This window comes from Amphiprion ocellaris, chromosome 13, assembly GCF_022539595.1.
Source record: "Amphiprion ocellaris isolate individual 3 ecotype Okinawa chromosome 13, ASM2253959v1, whole genome shotgun sequence".
Lineage (NCBI taxonomy): Eukaryota > Metazoa > Chordata > Actinopteri > Pomacentridae > Amphiprion > Amphiprion ocellaris.
Genome location: NC_072778.1, coordinates 11,614,649 through 11,633,643, shown reverse-complemented (window position 1 = coordinate 11,633,643; position 18,995 = coordinate 11,614,649). Strand labels below are relative to the sequence as shown.

Here is an 18,995-nt window from a genome sequence, read left to right as displayed (position 1 = left end):
CCCATCACCTCCGTATATTAAACTTGTAAAGTAATCTGCTTCCCTCTGTTCTCCACTTGCTCCACTCTTAGGTTTACATCATTGAAGACCACTGACCTTAAAACCCTTTGGGGTTTCTTATTTTGATTTGTCATGCTTCAAGTCCGTTCATATGCAAAACCCATCTCCAATGAACATCTGCAACGTTCTCAACTAAGAAGCAGGTATTTAAGTCTGACCAAAGTGTAATTTCTTAGTGGTGTTGTAATGTTCTGTATAGCAGCTGCTGACAGAGGAGTGATGGTATTGTGTGCCTGGGGGGGCTCAGTGGGTCAGTTGGTGAAACTTCCCTGCAGGCCCATCTGGAGAGGGAGTGTGCAGGCCTCCGTCTGCAGCACCAGCGGGCCACAGGACATGCTCCACTGGACTCCTTTCTTATTCAGAGCCAAGCTGAGGAAGATCTCCATTGAGGGGCGGATTCAACCCACTGCCTCCAACAGACTCCCACTGAGCAGAGGAATTCCCAGAGTTTTTTGGATAGAGTTTTTTGGGTAAAGTAAAAGACTGAACCCTTATCCTGCCCCCAATACAGTGCTGAGTTTAAGGGTTGGTGGTTTATTATGAAATAATGCAAGTGGCAGGTCTGTGGAAATGTCCTCCTGACTTGACAGTTTATCCCTTCCATAAATTACTTCCATTTGAGGCAGATCATCACCTCAAATGCATGAGGAGTGCAGGGAAATTTCACTTCACACTTCTTTTATTCATTGTTGTTGATTGAATTGAGTTTGTTTTATTGAAATCGTTTAAAGTTACATATCAAGTCAGTGTGGTCTTAACAGCATAGTATTAAAGATCAGACTACAGATGCACATTTTTTTCTTCTACTTAATTCATGACAGATATGACATATGAGTTCATTAGGAGTGGTCCTATTATAGAGCCCTGTGGGACTCCCTACGTCAGCAGTCAGCTCAACTGCTGCTCCAGTCTTCCTATTCTTTTATCATTTAAACGTAGCTGCTCTGAGTAACTATACTCTTTGGGGCAAGCAAAGCTGTTGTTCTTTCACATTCACCACATAGTTTAGGCCACAGAGGGAATATGGACTTGACAACAGGTCATAAATAAAGGAGAAATTTTTCAGGATGTTAATGACATAATCATGCAATAAAGGGATCCATTTGGAAGCACCACAGCGAGTCAGTTCTGTGTCAAAGAGGGGACAGAAGTAGAGGAGTAAAGTTGGCAAATTTTTTAACACTCACCACATTGTAGAGGCCAATGCACCAGCGCTCAAAGAGAATCTGACCAGAGAAGCCATTGACAAATGCAAACCAGATCTAAGAAAGACAAAAATCACATAAACAGAGTCAGAACAGTCAAATAAGAACAGAAAGCAATGTACTCACAGATTCATAATATAGTTTACAATGAGGAGGTTATCATTTTCATTGGCAAATAATAATCAGGAATATGATCTCATGTCCAAAATACTTGCATTTTCCTTTTCCAGTCATTTTATTCTGAAAGGCACTTCTATAAGTCTTTCTAATTGCTCTATTAGTATATGTTTTCCATCAGATATATTGGGGCTAAGAGGTTACAATTGTTAGATTCCAGACAGGTTCAGTGCGTCTACAGACAAACAATTCATTTTTCTGTCACACTACATTCTTCCCCGTCTTATGACAACAGAGAGCTCAGATTGAGACTGCAGGACCTCTCATTTACACAAAATGAACACATCAAAGGGATAATAGCTCCTGCTAGTATAGCCTTAAAATACTTGCATGGTTGATGCGTCTTGCAACAAAATTTGTTTCAGGAGTGGAGTGGGGGAAAAAAATCCTTTAACCAATGCGTGTTCAGTGTAAAGTGTTGAGCTGTGATTAATGGATTATTAATCTATCTCAGGTAAACTTCAAACTGAGGAAAGGCAGAATGGCCAAAACAGGCCAAATGAAGAAAAATGAGCGACACTGGGAAAACCAAGACCTCCAGATGCCACCTCCGCGACACAAATTGTCCACTGGATTCATCACAGGATTACCTTCAAACATATATCTTAATACGCTTTCCCAACCTGACGACATGTGGGTGACAGATGAGGCTAGTTGTAGAGCCAGAGTAGGACTGTGAGACTGAATGATGGAGACTTTGATATATTGTGTCAGGAAAGGGAGACAGAGGTAATGTGAACCATCTGCTGGGTGGAAACGAGGCTTATCACCGTATCTTTATCATACTTATCAGAAGTGAACTGAACGTCTGAGATCAGGCCAGGTATTCTGAGTGAATAATTTTAACATGTAAGTGGAGCAAAAGGTGCAATCTGGTCGGAAAAATGGCACACAAAGGAATTTTCAATTGCCATAAAGCAGATCCGTCTGACACACCCTGGAGTAAAACTGGCTGCACAACCTGAAAATTGTTTGCACACTGAGAATCAGAATTTGCACCTCGCTGTGTTGCAATTTGACACTTTGTGGTCCAGGATGGGCTCTTGCACATGCCAAAACTGTCAAGGAAACATCAGGGGTGCTGTGTTTTGGCCATGGCCAACCAAGCATTTCCTCGCTTCATTTAACTTCATTATGAAGGCATGAACTGCTACAAATTCTCAGATTGGGACAATGCCTATTGCTGGGCCCCACTCGCCACTGCCACTGTCTACACGACCAATACCAATCTGCCACTGGTCCTGCCCATTTAATCGTGTAAGCATATGCATGAAAACAAATGTCACCCACCCAGCCACCCCTGCTCATTCCCTCCACGGGTAGTTTAGGAGGGGTAGACGAACAGTGCTTATGTCTGAGCCCCCTCTGTTACACCCACCCATCGCAGATTCCACCCTCGACTCCATCAGGTGCACTCTACCATGATGTTGTTTCCTTTTATATGGAGGAGGCCTGTTTTTAAACTCATCTGGTGTGTCCGTTCGAATCTGCAACCATGCACTTCTGAATCCAAAGGCGTACTGTACATCTTCTGGCAACACAACAATACTCTTGGGTGTTTTTGGTCTTGGCTTGTCGAGAAATATACTCAGATGCCATTGCTATGGTTTATGTGCAGATGAGTCCAAGCCATGAAGCAGGTTCAACCATTACCATGGCTCAAGCAATGGTAACGAGAGGCTAGCGGGTAGGTCAAACTGCTGAATTAATTACAGCTCCGCTCAATGAGTAGCTCTGGGCTGATATATTGTTGTGCTAAGTTAAAAAAGGCTCCTATTCATAGCATGTGGTAACTGCTTCTGTGTGAGTGTTTTGGCCAGGTCCTCGGGGTCCCAATAGCTTCTCTCTTATTCTCACTCTCTCTGTCTCTTGAGGGACAGATGCATTGATTTGCTCATTAGGGGAAGTACCAGGCAGGATTTTTCGTCCCCTTTTCTTCTCCTCATTGAGTGCCACTCAGCGGAGGGGTGTGGCTGGCCTCTCTCCCCCACTGCACATCATGAAAAACAGCGATGGGAGGAAGCGGGAGCTGGATGAAAAAGGAGGATTGGGCAGCGGCTGGTCGATAAGACGACTTGCATATTCATCAGCAAATGAAAAATAATTGATTCCAAGGCTTCTCCGCAGCCTTGTCTAGAAGTGGTTGGGGGGTTGAGGGAAGTCTGACATTTGTCCCTAACAATGTGAGTCCTGATACTCTTAAGCTTAGCAGTGCAGAATTTCCAATGGAATTCATACACAAAGCAAGCAACGAATAAAGAGTGAAATAAAGAAAAAGCTGATAAATATGCTGAAAATATGTGGCGCCACAAACAGAAGTAGCCTTACAATGCCCGGCATGGCCTGTGTGGATTAATTCTGTGCCGCTGGTCGGCAAGCTTTGCTCTGTTACTCTCTGACTACACTGAGCTCCACTGAATGCAGCTTTCATGTAATTGCCTCATAAATGCCACTTGTCCATCAGCCCCCTCTGTAGCACCCTGGCAATGTGTCAATCAAACCTGAGTGGCCAGCTGGATCGTCCATTTGAATTGAGTTGCTATGGCTTTCTTTAGAAAGGTCTCTCAGCTTTAATGCGCCTGAATTCAACCCTTTTCACTCCTATTCTTTAGTCAGGGGTGTAATTTGTTACAAAGTCGAAGCTATGAATTATGCCTGAAGTTCATTAAGTTAATGAGCACATTGTTTAAAAATATTTGAATAATTATAGCAGACATTTTCAATCAAACACAAAGTCATGCCTCGAGCGTGACTACGCTTGAACTGCTCAGGAACTGATTGGGAAAAGAAATGCCAACTACAATCAACAAGATCAGAACAGCCAAAAGAAACGCTGTGAAGCAGTTCCACCTGTCAGCCAATCATCTACTGAGTGACAGCCTTACATTCTTGCCCACAATTAACCCTCAATGAGTCGCACAAAATCCTGAACTGTTCCAAGAGCTTCAGACTAGAGTTTCGCTCACATTCACGTCTTCCACAATAGCCCAAGAATCCTTCACCCTCCTACTCTACGTCTCTTATAAGACCCAGTGGAAAGAGAGGGAGATGAAAAGAGGCTTAAACACAGAGTCTCCCAGCCCTGGCATTCAAATTGTAACGCACACTGTACAGGACAATGGTGCTGTGAACAAAAAGTTAAAATTCCCGTCAACATCCCTGATTCTCTCCTTGCAAGGTAGGCTGAGAGTCGAAGTGAAAAACATGCGAGCTCAAAAGTAAACCTATTAGCGCAACAAATGCAGCTTTTACTCATACCCAGGGGTTGCTGGTGTGTTAGATGTCAAGGTCTAACAAACCAGCGACTTTTGAAATACTGAAGCAGCTAAACAGTAAAGAAATGTCCTATTATCTACTTTAGACCCCTGAAGGAGTGTAGCATGGAGGGGAGGGGACTTATGTTTTCAGAGAGCAACAAAAGGTGTGCTGGAAAGAAGCTCGCCCTGCAGACAGAACTATAGATGTTATGTTCCAGTTGTTGGAAAAGACTTTGAAAAGAGACCTGGTATGTTTCAAAGAGGAGCTGGATATATTTTTAAAAAAAAACAAAAAAAAAACGGATTTGAAGAAGAATTTGGACCAGATTTTGATGTAATTGTGAGCCCTAATATTATACAAGGACATTTAGAATTCCAATGAAGGGAAGAGAAATAAGTACATCAGAAGTTATGCCACCTCTTTTGAGCCTCACGAGTGAGGTAAACACTGCAAAGTTGGAAACATGGTTGAAGACAGGGGCAAACAAAGAAAATAAAATTTTAAGGCACAGGAGAACTACCAAATGTAATGGCTTTTGCCAACAGAAAATTAAATTTGCTGAAAATTGAACTTGGACATGTAACTGGTATTTACCTTATCTGGAAAAGGGCAACGCAATCGTACAGTTGCAATGATTTCATAACTGCAGTCACAGCCTGGTAAGAGACCAACTACCCTCTTTCACTTAAGGTCACAATAAGCCAGATGCAGACATGCTGGAATGTTAAAAGTAGTCTACTGATTTTTCATGGCACATAAAGTAGAACGAGGATGAAGAATGGGATCAGAGGTCAAGTATCATAGAGAGAAGATGAACAAAAGCGAAATTTAAAGTACTCATATTTCCATCACAGGTTATGTGGTGAAGATATTTTAAAAACTCATGGCAGATCTTGGCCAGGGAGCACTCTCCTAATTGTCCTTTTTTCATGAGCAAAAACAGTAAAAAAGTGTAAATCATCTCTCCCAGACAACAGAAGCGTAGAGAGAGAGCTGGAAGGACTATTTGTTTCAAAGCACAAAAATTGTCTTTTTCCTTACTTCTCTGATGCTATGGGTTTCCTCATTTGTCCTGTTCACATTTAATTTATGCTGTGTGGTGAAGCCAAAGACACTAACACAGTCCAAGTGATTAAGTTCCCACCTAATGAATTATCCGACTACCTAAGCACTAGAGAAATGCAGTGGCATTTCATTTGCCATTAAGAGCACATTTTATGACCATATGGTTCCACATTTCGAAGTTAAGTAGATTAAATACACTATCGCACTGTCTCTCTATTAAAACCTCCTGATATTTGGAACAAAGTGTGATCAAACACAGTAGATGCAAAGCTGCTGTCATCAGACAAGTGCATGGCCTATAGATCAAAACATCTGAGCACTGCCAGTGATAAAGCTGCTGCTGATAGGAAGCACTTAACCTGTCTGGTTGCTCTTAGTTTCGGCTCAGAAGTTGCAATCTGCACAGGGGTCTGGTATCTGTCACAAGCCATCAAACCCACCGCACACCAACTGACCGATGCTGGGAGAAACATACATAAAACATACAACCTTTATCCGCAGACATGCAGGGAGAGCTAAGGCTGAGCGTCTGTGAACCATATCAGTATAATAAAATGTGAATAATCACAAGGTGGAGGGGGAAAAAAAGGCCACACGTATCATTGTCTCTTCATTTAACCTTATTTGTCACATTTTGCTAAAGTCTTTCAACATGTGATATAAAACCTTTTGAACATAAAAACAAGAGATGAGACTATTATCACATATTGATGCTGATATAAATTAAAAACAATATTATTAGTCAAGACACCATTTTCAATATTGCAGATTTTAAACATCAGTTGTGCCAAAGTGTTTTCTAGTAAAAAAAAAAAAAAAAAAAGACAAGAAAAAGTTTAAATATTGGTGTTCAGACCCTATATATAGTGCTATTTATGATGTGATTTAACTTGAGTGATTTACACATTAGGACTTAAAACCCTACAAATATTACATAAAATACTGCTTTACTCACTATACTACTAAACTATACCTACTATAATACATATTAGGGCTGTGACCCTACTGTGTTAGTACTAATGGAGAATAACCTAATGTAATAATGTACGACCCTATGATATATTAAATTAACAAACTTAGCCTAACTGATACAAACATTAAGGCTAAGACCCTACAGCAATAGTAAGCATTGAGATTAGCTTGACGAATTTAGAACTAAACTTTTTTTCTTCCAAGTATTTTTTTTGTCCTTTTTTGCTTATTTGATGGGTCAGTGAAGAAGCAAACAGGAAAGTGGGGAGAAGAATGGGGGGAAGACAGAGTAAAGGGCCATGAGCGGGAATTGAACCCAGGCTGCTGCGTCGGTAGCTGTAGCCCTGGTTCATGGGTCACCCGTTCACCCACTTGAGCTTTCTGGACACCCGTAAACATTGACATTTGACATTAAAAAATTATACAGGAAAGCCCTTCAAATGCTGGGACTACCGACTTGGATATAATGACTGTACATGTATTTGTTTGATTTTTTTGTGTAATATACATATATCCTGCAATTCTAGGGAATACGAAGAAATGGGTTGGATCCAAAGTGAGCTGGTTGTACCTCACACTTATTCGGATGAACTGCTTGGGGATTGACCTTCTGGGGATCGCTTACCTAGTGAGGACTTCCTTAGGGTAGAATTCCTGTTAATACATATAGATTTCCTTTCATTGCTGAGTGTGTATGCCTGTGAGTGTACACGTTTGCTTATGTATGTCCAGATATGTCAAAAATCAAACCAGTCACCCAGGAGTTGCACAAACTGGCATGTACTGAGAGGGGCCAGTCAACAGAAATACAAACATAGAAATGCTAATGAAGATTTTTTTTTGTGCCTTTAAATAGTATTTGTGTCATTTGGAAAAAATCTCAAAGCTCTGCATTCACATCTGGTTCATTGCATGACTGTAAGTCTTGAAAGCTACTGTGTGGGACTCACCTCGATGATGTAGAGAACAATGTTCTTGTAGAAGCAGTAGAGGATACACTTGGCTACACGGTTGTAATTCCAGGCTCCATGGACAAGCAACAGATTCTTTAGGTATTTGAACTGTGTAGGAGGGAAGTAAATGGAGGAAAATGACAAGATGAATGAACAGCAGAAGTCTGTGTACAGTAGACTGTCTAATGGCTCCTCATAATCAGAGATCAGTGCTGGAGCACTAAAGCAGTTACAGGAACTTCAAGATTAAAGAAAGTCTTTTGTCATTCCCCAACAGAGGGCTAAAGGACTGATGAAGCATTGTGGCCAAAGCTCTCACTAACATTCCAGAAATGTCTAGTCAGAGACTGTAAGGCTGAGCTTTGAGTTGCTGAAATTAGAGGGGTTGATATGGGGGTATTGGTCTCCAAGGGCTCAACATAATAGTTAAATGGCCTCATAATTATCCCGCTATTTAAAGCCTGTGGCGAACTTTCAATTTCAGTGCAATTCCTGGTTGATCCAGGGTGATAACACTGAAACGGTATATTAAGGCAAGTGTTTCATCACATCTTCTTCCCATCTGACGAGCAAAAAAAAAAAATCTTAAAAATGCCTATGAAACTGGAGCGGGGGATAGGAGGAGCAGGACTCAACTTTTTGAGAGGAACACAGGTTTGTTTATTTGAAGGCCTGCATGTCTTTCAGCTTCACCAGAGAACTCCTTGGTGAAATAAAAGCACAGTGGCGGCCCCCAGTTTGTGTGACCCCGCCAACGACTGGATCAAACATCAGTTAACACAGACTTACGCTGATGACAGACGGACAGCAGAGGTGCCTCCACCCAAAGCCTCTCTACTCTTCACTTGCTTTAACAGATAACTCTTAGTTTTCATGTAATAAATCTTACAAACTAGCTGCCTAATAATCTCCAGCAGCGAGGAGCCCATCTGACAGTCTAGAATATTCATACAAATCATGTACAGGAATAAAAAAAAAACAAGTTATACAACTACCCAGGATTGATTTCAGTTTGCGGTCGGCAAATTACACTTAATGTAGCGTAACACTGAGATGCGGAAAGTACCAGTGGAAGTCTGGAGGTGTAATTTAATTTGATGCGGGGGGACACAACCTAAATGGATTATAAGAGGCCACCTGTTTGTGAAAGACTTACGCTTTCTATGTCATGTGGATTGAAGGGGGCACTTGAGACAAACCCAGGACTCTTGAACAGTAATTGCATACTGAAGCACAGAAAGTGTACTGTGTCTTAGTCAACTATTGGTTTCCCATGCTCTCAAGCCCTTTGGCTGCAACAGAAACATGATGTACTGAGCAGCATGCTGTGTAACCGAGCCGTGACACAGGAACTCCTTGGCTATTGTTGCTAACAAGTATCACATATCGATGGAGAGTTTCAGACAAACAGGTTACAAGGATGTAAGTATGTATTTAAGCAGCATTTTGCCAGAATCTGTTTCTGTATAGCTGTGTTGGGAGTTAGGTGTCAGCAGATGCCTGTTTTACTGGTGTTCCTGCTTCACTGTATAAGCAAAAGCCCTTTCAGACATATGACCCATTGTTACTCAGGACAATGTGCCAAGCGATCATATATTACACTTGAGAAGACAGTGACAGGACTGACAACTTTTGAAATCTGACTTTCAGAGGACAAAGCACAAATATCAATGGATTGCTGCCAAATGAGGACATGCACCTGCAGCTTCAAAGTAAACATATTCTGATCAAGTTAACAACACATTTCAACACTGAGGAAGTGTATAATTTTGTCTGTCTGGTCTTATGGGTTTAACTTTATGTGTATGTATTGTATTCCAGTAGAGATTCCTTACTAAATGTAATTTCCACAGCTGTGAATTTTATAATAGTCCACTCTAAAAGTCTTGAATGTGCTTATGTCTTCAATCTTCAACTACTAATCAATATATCGTGTTTTTCTTCATTGCCATTGCACTCACCTGGGCGATAGAGTAGTCAGAGGAGTTTGCTGCCTGCAGACCCTCGTTGCCTGAGATTCCCACACCGACATGAGCTGTCTGGATCATTCCTACGTCATTAGCACCGTCACCGATGGCCAGCGTGATCACCTTCACCTGCTTCTTCACCATCTCAACCACCTCTGACTTCTGAAGAGGAGATACTCTAAAAGGAAGAAGGAACTCAGTGAACATCAGACTACAGTTAATTACTCAAATATGTAACAGATCTGTGTTTATGCATGAGAATTATAAATGTGAAGATATTGGTCTTGTAAAACTGGAGCTCCTTTCACAAGACATAATGATAAAGTGTAAAGTCGAGATTTAACTGAATGTGAGATTGTTCCCATTGCTAAAAACTGTTTAGTCCATGCATCTCCTGCTTTCCCAGTGTCAGACATAAATATTGGGATGTGCCTAAATAATGTAAATTCTACAAAACTCTTGACATCAGCACTTAGAAAACCAAAGTTCTTCCTGTTCTTAGGAAACAGGAGGTTGTGGCATGCAGACAGTTGTGCCAAACTGTGTTAACACCCTAAAAATAAACATAAAGCGATTGTGTGGATAATATTTCTTGAGGAGTTCCAAAAGCCAAGTATGTAGGTGGCAAAAGAAAGAAAGCACTTGCAGAGACTGCATTTAATCTCCTGAAGCTGTAACTTGACCGGCTGTCAGGCAATTGGCCTTATTTGACGATGGGACGTCAGTGAGTTATCAAATCTCTACAGTAGTAAGTCCTGCTAGTTGGATGAGCTGAATATGTGAAAGGAAGATGAGGATTTAAACTCTCTTCGAAGTTTTCATGTTATCTGGCTGGAGTCCAAGTAGATTAAGCCACAAATAAATACATTATATTTAAAATTTTTATACTGGTCTACAGGGAAAGATGCTTTAATTCCAAAGAGAAAACAGATTTCCATAATGATGCATCTAATGAAGCAGCTGGTGAGTTGCAGTTTTCTTAGTATCCACACTGTAACTCCTTCAATCAATTGAAACACCTTCTATAGACATATGTGGTTTCTGTTTAATTAATTAATGATGACTAAAATCAGTCAACTGCACTACTGATGATTTAGCTGTACCCCATGAACAGTTAATACTTAACTACGGTATTTAAAATACTTGGTGTACTTCCGTTTTCACTTTCATTTAAGGACTTTTTCAGTTAATAAGCTCAAAAAAGTCATGACAAATTAACTTAGTAATGTTATGAGACACAAATGCGATGTAGCAACAGTAAAACATACAGTGAGAACGACTGCACTGCATGGGGAACTGGGTACTACAAATAATCCATGTCAAATTCTCTAAGAGCCTCTGCAAAATCATTCTTAATTCTTTAAGTACAACCAATTATTAGCTCATAGTTGTGGTACACATAAGTTCAGTTCCTCTATAAGACTTCAGTCTTAACTTTATGTAGCCTTCTATAGAGGGGCTGCTTCTTTGAGCACCAAAATCAGCGTAGCATACAGTAAAGACAGTCTCTGGAGATGATGCTGTAAACTGCATGTCTGTCTTTAGCTGTGAAACTGTTAATGTTTATGTTCTCCGAGGTTTAAGAGGCCTCATTCATCTCCCGGTGTATCTTAGTGCCCACAGAGTGTGCACAAGGCCAAGGCAGGTAGAAGTGGGGGGGAAAAAATAAATAAAAATTTGACGTAATGCATGGAATAATCGTGTGGCACCTAAAGGTTTGCTGGCCCCAGACCCCGTCATGGTTGCTTGAGTACTTAAGTACTTCCTATTATTTATGTGGCCTGGGCAGGTCAACAGTGTAGTTATATAATGTTGAAAGTTGCCATTTAAATTTACAGCTATCGCACTTTTTAAGCTGCGTTCAATAAAATACCGAATGACCTTTGTGGCAAAGAAATATACTTTGTAGTTCAACCACAGGGTTTTATTCTTTTAAGTGAAAATGCTGCAAATCACCTACTTCTAGATTCTCAACTGTAAAACTTTATTTCAGTGTTCTGTATGATTTTAAAGTGAATCTTTTTGGATTTGTTCAGACAGCACAACTTGATTTATTCAGCTTGGGCTCTGATATATTGTGATGGGAAACTATTTACTATTTTTTAAATATTTTATGGGCCAAACATTTAATTGATCATTTGTTGCAGGTCTACTTGCTTATTGTTCTCTTTGCTTGCGTTTCAGGTTAATTTTATTGTTTCTGGAGTAAATCTTACCTGCAGCATATGACAGCTTTACAGGATAGGGCAAGGTCCAGGAAGTACTGACGCACTCCAAACGTAAGGGCATATTTAAGAGTCTTTCCGTCAATAATGAGAGCAAAGTCGTTTTCCTTGTAGAGGGCATCTCCCAGCATTCCGCAGTGGTGGCTGAGTGTTTCCCTTGTTCCCTGTATGATGAAGAACAATTCACAAACATTAGCTGCTGTAATTACTTATTTTAATTTCAAGAGTTAGAGCCATTAGAGAAAATGTACACTGTTAGTTAAATGTACATATTTTGCCCTGGTGGATTGGCTTTCAAGAACTTTATGTGCAAGCTGATTTAGATTAATTAACAAATGCAAAAATATTATACAATGCCATCTGTTACACTAGCAAAATTAATTAAATGCATACAAGCATCTATGAATAACAGATTAATTATGCTTCCAAAGAAAAAAGTTTTTGTATGGATGACAAATCACAATACAAAGACAGAGTATAAGAAAATATTATGAATATGTTCTGTGCTTCATATGAAAAATTTCAAACATAAATGCAGTTGTTACATCTCTTGTAATAACATTTAATTTAACTTTGGTCTCAGAGGTTCCTGTGTTAAAATGTTTCTGAACTGTCTTTTTATGTTTCAATTTTTTTTTTTGTAATTTGCAAATTAAGATCTGTAGCATGATGTACAACAAAGGTCTTGCTTTCTACACTGTATTAATGTAATCTAAGAGAATGAAACAGCATTTGAACAGTGGCTACATGCATTTTCTTCACTACTTGTGCCAATACATTTTGCAGTGCAACACCAAAAGACTCCACAATGGTGTTCATACATCCTCACAATATAAAGATTTATTCATCTTGATTCTAAATAAACTATATAGTTATTCATCTAATATCCTTTATATTAGCGTGAAGAAGACAGATCTGTCCACTAACATTGCCAATCCCAATCTGTTGCAGAGCAGCTGCTCTTGATATTGTATGTATTTATTATGATTCCCATATTTATTGCACACAGACCTTAGCTTTGAGGTGATAACACAGTGAATGGATCATGTGTGCGTTTACAGTGTATACAGCTCTGATGATGAGTGACGATGAAAAGCTATAAATATGAGACTGACAAGAGGATTAACTGTCCTGGTGCATGGGCATGTGGACTGGATGGATGGAGCGGTGAGATCATCACTGTGTTTGTTATTCAGTCGTCTTCACCACAGATGGTGAAATCATTAGCAAAAAAAAAAACCTATATGTAACCATTATCTGAGTGGCAGGTAGATGCACTGCATATTTTCTTTTAAAAACATAAAACTAAATACATTTGAAACAATTGCATAATTAAGAAGCACTTCTTGCAATAATCTAAATCATATCCTGTTGTACTCGAATTCAACAAAAGTATAAGTGCAATACAGAGATTTGTTTTAATAATAGCTGGGCAGATAAAATACAAATATACAATGCAATGTACTGAATTTAATGTGCTAAACAGATGCCCAAACAGCTGAAATCATTAAAAAATGATGGCCATTAACAGGGCTGAAAAGATGGAGGGGTCTGGCCTGGCGTGGAGGTCAGATATGTCAGAGCAGTGAGATTGTACCAGGGGGACCACGTAGTGTTCGCTTGGCATAACAAAACTCTGAAACCCCAGCTTAAAGGAAATATTTGGAGAAAGGGGCTTTACGTTTCACAAAGCGAGAGAAGGAGAGTGAGAGACACGCACAGAAAGAGATGATGGATTAACAGAGGAGAGAAACTGAGCAAGAGGATACAAGCAGAGAGCAGCTGCAAGGACTTAGCCATCCCTGATGGGGTCTGTAAAACAGCACGAGATGGTGAGCAGTGGGCAGGCCGCTGTGTGTTTCTGCATGAGTGTTCGGGCCAGAATAGCCACAGGTTGTGGTATATACACTCAAGTGCAACTATTCCATCTGAGTTACCAGAGTGATTTCAGATGCATGTCAGTGTGAGTGCTGTTGTAAAAGCGGGTATACCACATGTATGAGAAAGAATTCACTTTGTTTGGGGCGCAATCAATTCATCACACAGTGTGATAAGCAAAGTTTACCATTTCCTTAAGTAGGGCGGCCATTTCCCCCCCTAATTTCCTCTGAGGAATTTTAGCACTAATGCTGCACGTCTCCTCCTAAAGCCTCTTTGTTATGGCTATAATGACCAGTTTAGCCTATGTGACTAGCTAGTGTTTGGTTTTGGAATGGGTATGTGGCGTCCATTCAGAAATCCACAAGAGCTTCCCATAAAGACTGAGCTCCATTGTTGATATAGGCCTTGAGTGATATAGCCAACAGGACATGACACTCATGATGTGGAATCTGGACATTTGTATTGATGTAATGTCATCATCTGTCTTAGACTCTGAGGCCCCCAAAAAGGGGATGTTCCACCTTAGTTACAAGTCTATATGGACACATACTTCGGACATATATGTCACTTAAAAACATCTAAGCATGACCATGTTTGTGAAACAAAAGATATCTTTCCAGTTCATGTTCCCTTAAAAAAAAAACTAAATAATTACACCTATCCATCTGTAACTGTGCTTGCTAAAGATTAACATACTAATGGTTAAAAAGCGCTTTGTGCTCTCAAAATGATTAAACGCACTGACTGGAAGACAAAGCTTTTCAAGATGATCTAATCCTACCTTGGAGACAGAGTTTTACTTTGGGAATTTCAGCTCAAGTAAGATTTAGTACAGGAGATGTCAAAAACTTTGTCCTCCCTTTGATAATCGTTTCTAAACAGCAAAGAAGGAAGACATGCTCCAATTACTTTCTTTTGCAGCACAAGAGTGCTCAGAACAACCAGCCCTGCTGCCTGGCCCTCTGTTCACTGTTCCCCGGTCAGTCTTGGTGGAGAGGTTTCTCCCTTTGCATTTTAACAAACTGCCTTGTGTAAGCATCTGTTCAACCACAGCAGAATGGGAGCTGACATTTCAAAGCACTGGTCCATGTGCTTTATGAATGCACCGAGCCCAGATTTCTACCTCTACTCCATTTATCACGCTTAACGACTGGCTGACAGAATGAAGGCCGTCCGTCATCACCCCTAAACACCCCCCTGCTGCTTCCCCCTCCTTCATCCACTTCTTCTCGCCATTTCCCCCTTCTTGTCCGACAAACTAAACCCAGTCGAGTTTCTCCTCCATCTGTGGCTCCTCTGCTTAGCTTTCTCCTGCTTGGAAGTGCAGGGACTTGCCCTTTTCAGTCTCAGAAACAACAGACAAGGCTCTCCTGCCGGGGGGTCAACAGACTTCTCTGCTGGGTGTCTCAAAGACGTTGAATGCAGATTTCAGGACGTGTGGTGGTTTTATGTGGAAGCTTCCCTGTGGTTTCATTCTTTCAGCTTCAACACAGTTCTTTTTCACAGGGACTGAGTGAGGACACGAGGGAATTATTATACTCAAAGATGTCTTCACATGAAATTTTTGTTCTTAAGAGAAATATTTAGAAGTATGTCTTAGTAACTGCTTTAACTTGTGCACAGCTTTGTGGAAGAATTGTTGATTGATCTAAGATACTGTTCTATATTTTGAATAAAATCTGCCACAGCATTAGCATTAATGACACTTGCCTGCTATTGTACCGTTCACTGAAATTATTTAAATGTATTCAGCTCTTGTTAGCATCGTTGACCTCCTACGATGATACATCTTCACTGCAGATGCAGCAACGCTGATGTGAATTGGAGGAATCCCGAATGCATGAGCCAATTGACCGCTACGCTACTTTCACCTTTAGCATTTTAACAAAGGAACTGAATCTTACTTTAGCTAGATGCATAGATTAAAGGAAGCTACAGTTTTAGTGGAAGATGATGAGCTTTACATATTTCAGTTACATCGTTAGTTTTCTCCAAAAGGAAGTTTAATCACTTGTGGGTAAAAAATCATGTATACTTACATCGAGTGTGTCTTCATTGATCACGAGCATGCCCATGTTCTTGGTCAGTAGTTTGCAGGAATGTCCTACAGTGAAACAGAAAATACAGAGGATGAAAGTTTAGTTTTAGTTCTAGTTCCGCTATCCCATTTAGCTATGTAACACCTGATGAAGTTGGGGCACAAACAGACATACACACATTAAAGAGATAAAACAAAGACCAAAAGAAAGAAAACAAAGTCAAATGAGCGATACAAAATTTTAAGGGACACCAATTAAAATGTTACAGCTCAGAGCCGGTGTCTCAGGACATGACTAATGAGTTTGGTTTACAAGAGTTTGTCAGTTTCCTGTTTTAATAGGCAGTTACAACTCAGAGTTACCCAACATGGCTCTCTGGGGAGCTTTTCTCTTAGCTCTTGGCTGGGACAGATGCTTAGGGTCACCAGCAAGGTGGTAGAAGCAGCCTCCCATTGGGGAAAACAGAAATGTTTCGTGAGCCAGGACTGAAGCCTTCAGTCTAGTGCTGTGGCTGCATGAAAAGGCGGCCATCTGTGGCATAACCACATGAATATTTGTGGGCTTCAACACTTTGCTTCTGTCTGGAAAGAGATTTTAGTTTCTTTAAGGGAGTTACCACACAGCCTGTGTTTTGTGAATACATGGGTGGCATTTTCTATGAGTGAAATGGAGATAAGATTATATAGAAAACACTCAAAAACACAGTGGAACACAATAGTGCACACACAAGTACACACACAGAGGAAATGAGTAAGTTTCACCTCCAGAGTCAAAACCAAACAGGGTTGGGGTCTGGGTTCTGCCAGATTGTTTTCTTAAGTGCAAAGGTGCAAACGTCCAAAAATTTGCCAATGTGTGGAAAATGTCTCCGCATCTCAACACTGTCTCCCTTCCCCCCTTGTCGATTCCTGCCACAGCCCTTCCGCTTAATGTGTTTACCTTGAGCTCATTTGACTGCCCCCTTTTTTCTTTTTTTTTAAAATTTCGCCAAAGTTACATTCCTGGCCTTTCTCCATCTCAGGCGGAACTAAACACAGCACCCACAGGACTTGAGGAATGTGTAACAACGACACTCATGTCACAGTAATCAGGGCTGTTGGAAGCAATAATTAAAGATACAAATTTTAGCCACAGAAGGCTTTCAAAATGGATAACATGCTGACGAGGACTTTGGGAGGCATGAAGAATGCTGTCCTGGTAGAAAAGTAAGATGGAAAGGCAGACATAATGGAAGCTCATATTTGTGTGAGCAGATAAGTAATTGTGTTTATTCTTTATGTCTCTTTGCGTAAGGGGATGATGCACCCTCTGGCCAAACTTAACAGCACATTAGTAAAGTGAGCAGTGTTGCAGGCTCTTTCCTTTCACTGAGTTTTGGCTCATACCTGTCTTGAGCATTACGTACATACGACTCCCCTCAACTAACAGCTTACAGCACTGCAAGTGTGTCCCAGAGCAAACATTGCTCTTTCCTTAGGCAGCCAAACGCACGCTTTCAGAGTAGTTACTTTACATTATGTCATGGTATTTCACACTTAAGAGACAGAGGCAGTCAAACTAACCTGCCATGCTTGGTAAAGAAATATTTTAGCGAATAATTTAATTAATGCATGAAATCAACAGTATGCATATTGAAAAATTTATACCAAAAGAGGCATATGGGTGGTTTAGGCCACCTCAATTTAAATCTAAATGTCTTGAGCTGAATTCATTGGACAAATTTGGCAAAAAGTGAACCATTAACCCTGGCAATGGGGATCATTTTTCAGTGAGGAAAACAGTAAAAAACAAAGTCAATATTGAGCAGAGTTTTTACAGAGCAACTCAGTCAAAAAGTGGACCTGTAAAAATACTTCCAGTGAGCATGAGCTTCTGCTGAGCCCCCTCACATCTGGGCACAGTGGGCACAAAGGGCTGATTCAGTCGGGCCACAGTGGTAGGTACAGCCACAAACGGAGGTACTTTTGATATCTATTTTTCCTAACTATGTGTTACAGAGTTGGCTGCACTCTGGGTTGATCTATTTGTGGTGTTTACCCCACATCTAAAAACTGTAATGTCAGGGCCATTTAAGGAGGAGGAATATGAAGTGAAATGATTTGGCAACGTTAGTCATTCACCTTTCTGATAACATCTGCCAGACTAAAACCTGTGGGAGAGCTAGATACGTGAGAGGTGTCGGCTTGTGTACATATGCATGTTATTTATTTCATGTCAGTGCAGGGGGCTCATACATCATCTGGCATTCTGCGACAGATGCTTTTGCTAGATATGTGTGACAGAGAAACATTCAGCTTGTCAGTAGTTTGTCTTGCTGGGTGAGGAATGACTCCAGAAATGACTACTATAACTTCAGTACCTGTAAGAGGCTGGCATAGATCATAGCTGAGCACAGATCAGGTTCACCAGTGATTTTCTTTTTGGTTTGAGAGCAAGTGCACAAACAAGGCGAGAGTATCTTATGATGCACTGATAAAAGAACACAGCTTTTACATTAATAGGTAACTCAATTTCTGCAGTTATAGCATCAATCTGTTCTTTGACAGCTGGTAGCAGAGCTCAGCTTATATCAAGTCACAATCTAGGGTTTTTTTAATGCATATATATGTACAATGTTTTTGAGATTTGTCCTCTATGTGAGAGGAAGCATTTTAAAAGGGACATCCCCTAGTACAAGTTGTTAAAGAACTGCACCAGTATTACTACTAACAATGATAGCCATAAAACAGCATGACACTCTGCATGATCAACATTCATGTAAAACTTGAAGTTCAAAGACTGTACAGTCATTGCTCACCAATGTTGATGGCTGTTTCTTGTTTGTCTCCAGTCAGGATCCAGATCTTGATGTCAGCCTTCATTAGAGTCTCAATGGTCTCAGGTACCTTATCTTGGAGCTTGTCCTCTATCGCCGTGGCCCCCAGGAGCTGCAGGTTCTACAGCAGAGAAAGTCAGTAAAAAAAAGTCAGTAAGTCGGGACCATAACAGAGGAAGGCCTTTAAAACATCATGTGTCAGACAAACATCTGGGCTGGGCTTGTGTCACTCACTCACTTGTGTTTTTTCCCTCATCAACTGCTCTTGTTTATCGCCCAGAAAATCCACCATGGGCTTAAGGGGTTTTGGATCAGTTACTGTGCCCTGTGTGTGTGCATCTATAGATACAATCTCTCCCACACAAGCTCACCCACAAA

The 18,995-nt window shown here is 40.6% G+C and overlaps 1 protein-coding gene across 5 annotated transcripts in view; it reads right to left on the bottom strand.

The window, feature by feature from the left end:
* Window positions 1-18,995, bottom strand: part of atp8a1 (ATPase phospholipid transporting 8A1) — a 105,071-nt gene that overhangs the window by 23,874 nt on the left and 62,202 nt on the right. For all 5 annotated transcript variants that reach the window (XR_008603771.1, XM_055016787.1, XM_055016784.1 and 2 more), the window contains 6 exons: window positions 18,600-18,738; window positions 15,803-15,867; window positions 11,874-12,046; window positions 9,652-9,835; window positions 7,688-7,798; window positions 1,248-1,322 (listed from right to left, as the gene is read on the bottom strand). Coding sequence is in view for 4 of the 5 variants with exons in the window: in XM_055016787.1 (XP_054872762.1) it covers window positions 1,248-1,322; window positions 7,688-7,798; window positions 9,652-9,835; window positions 11,874-12,046; window positions 15,803-15,867; window positions 18,600-18,738 (747 nt within the window). In the remaining variant the exon portion in view is untranslated. The remainder of the gene's footprint in view (window positions 1-1,247; window positions 1,323-7,687; window positions 7,799-9,651; window positions 9,836-11,873; window positions 12,047-15,802; window positions 15,868-18,599; window positions 18,739-18,995) is intronic.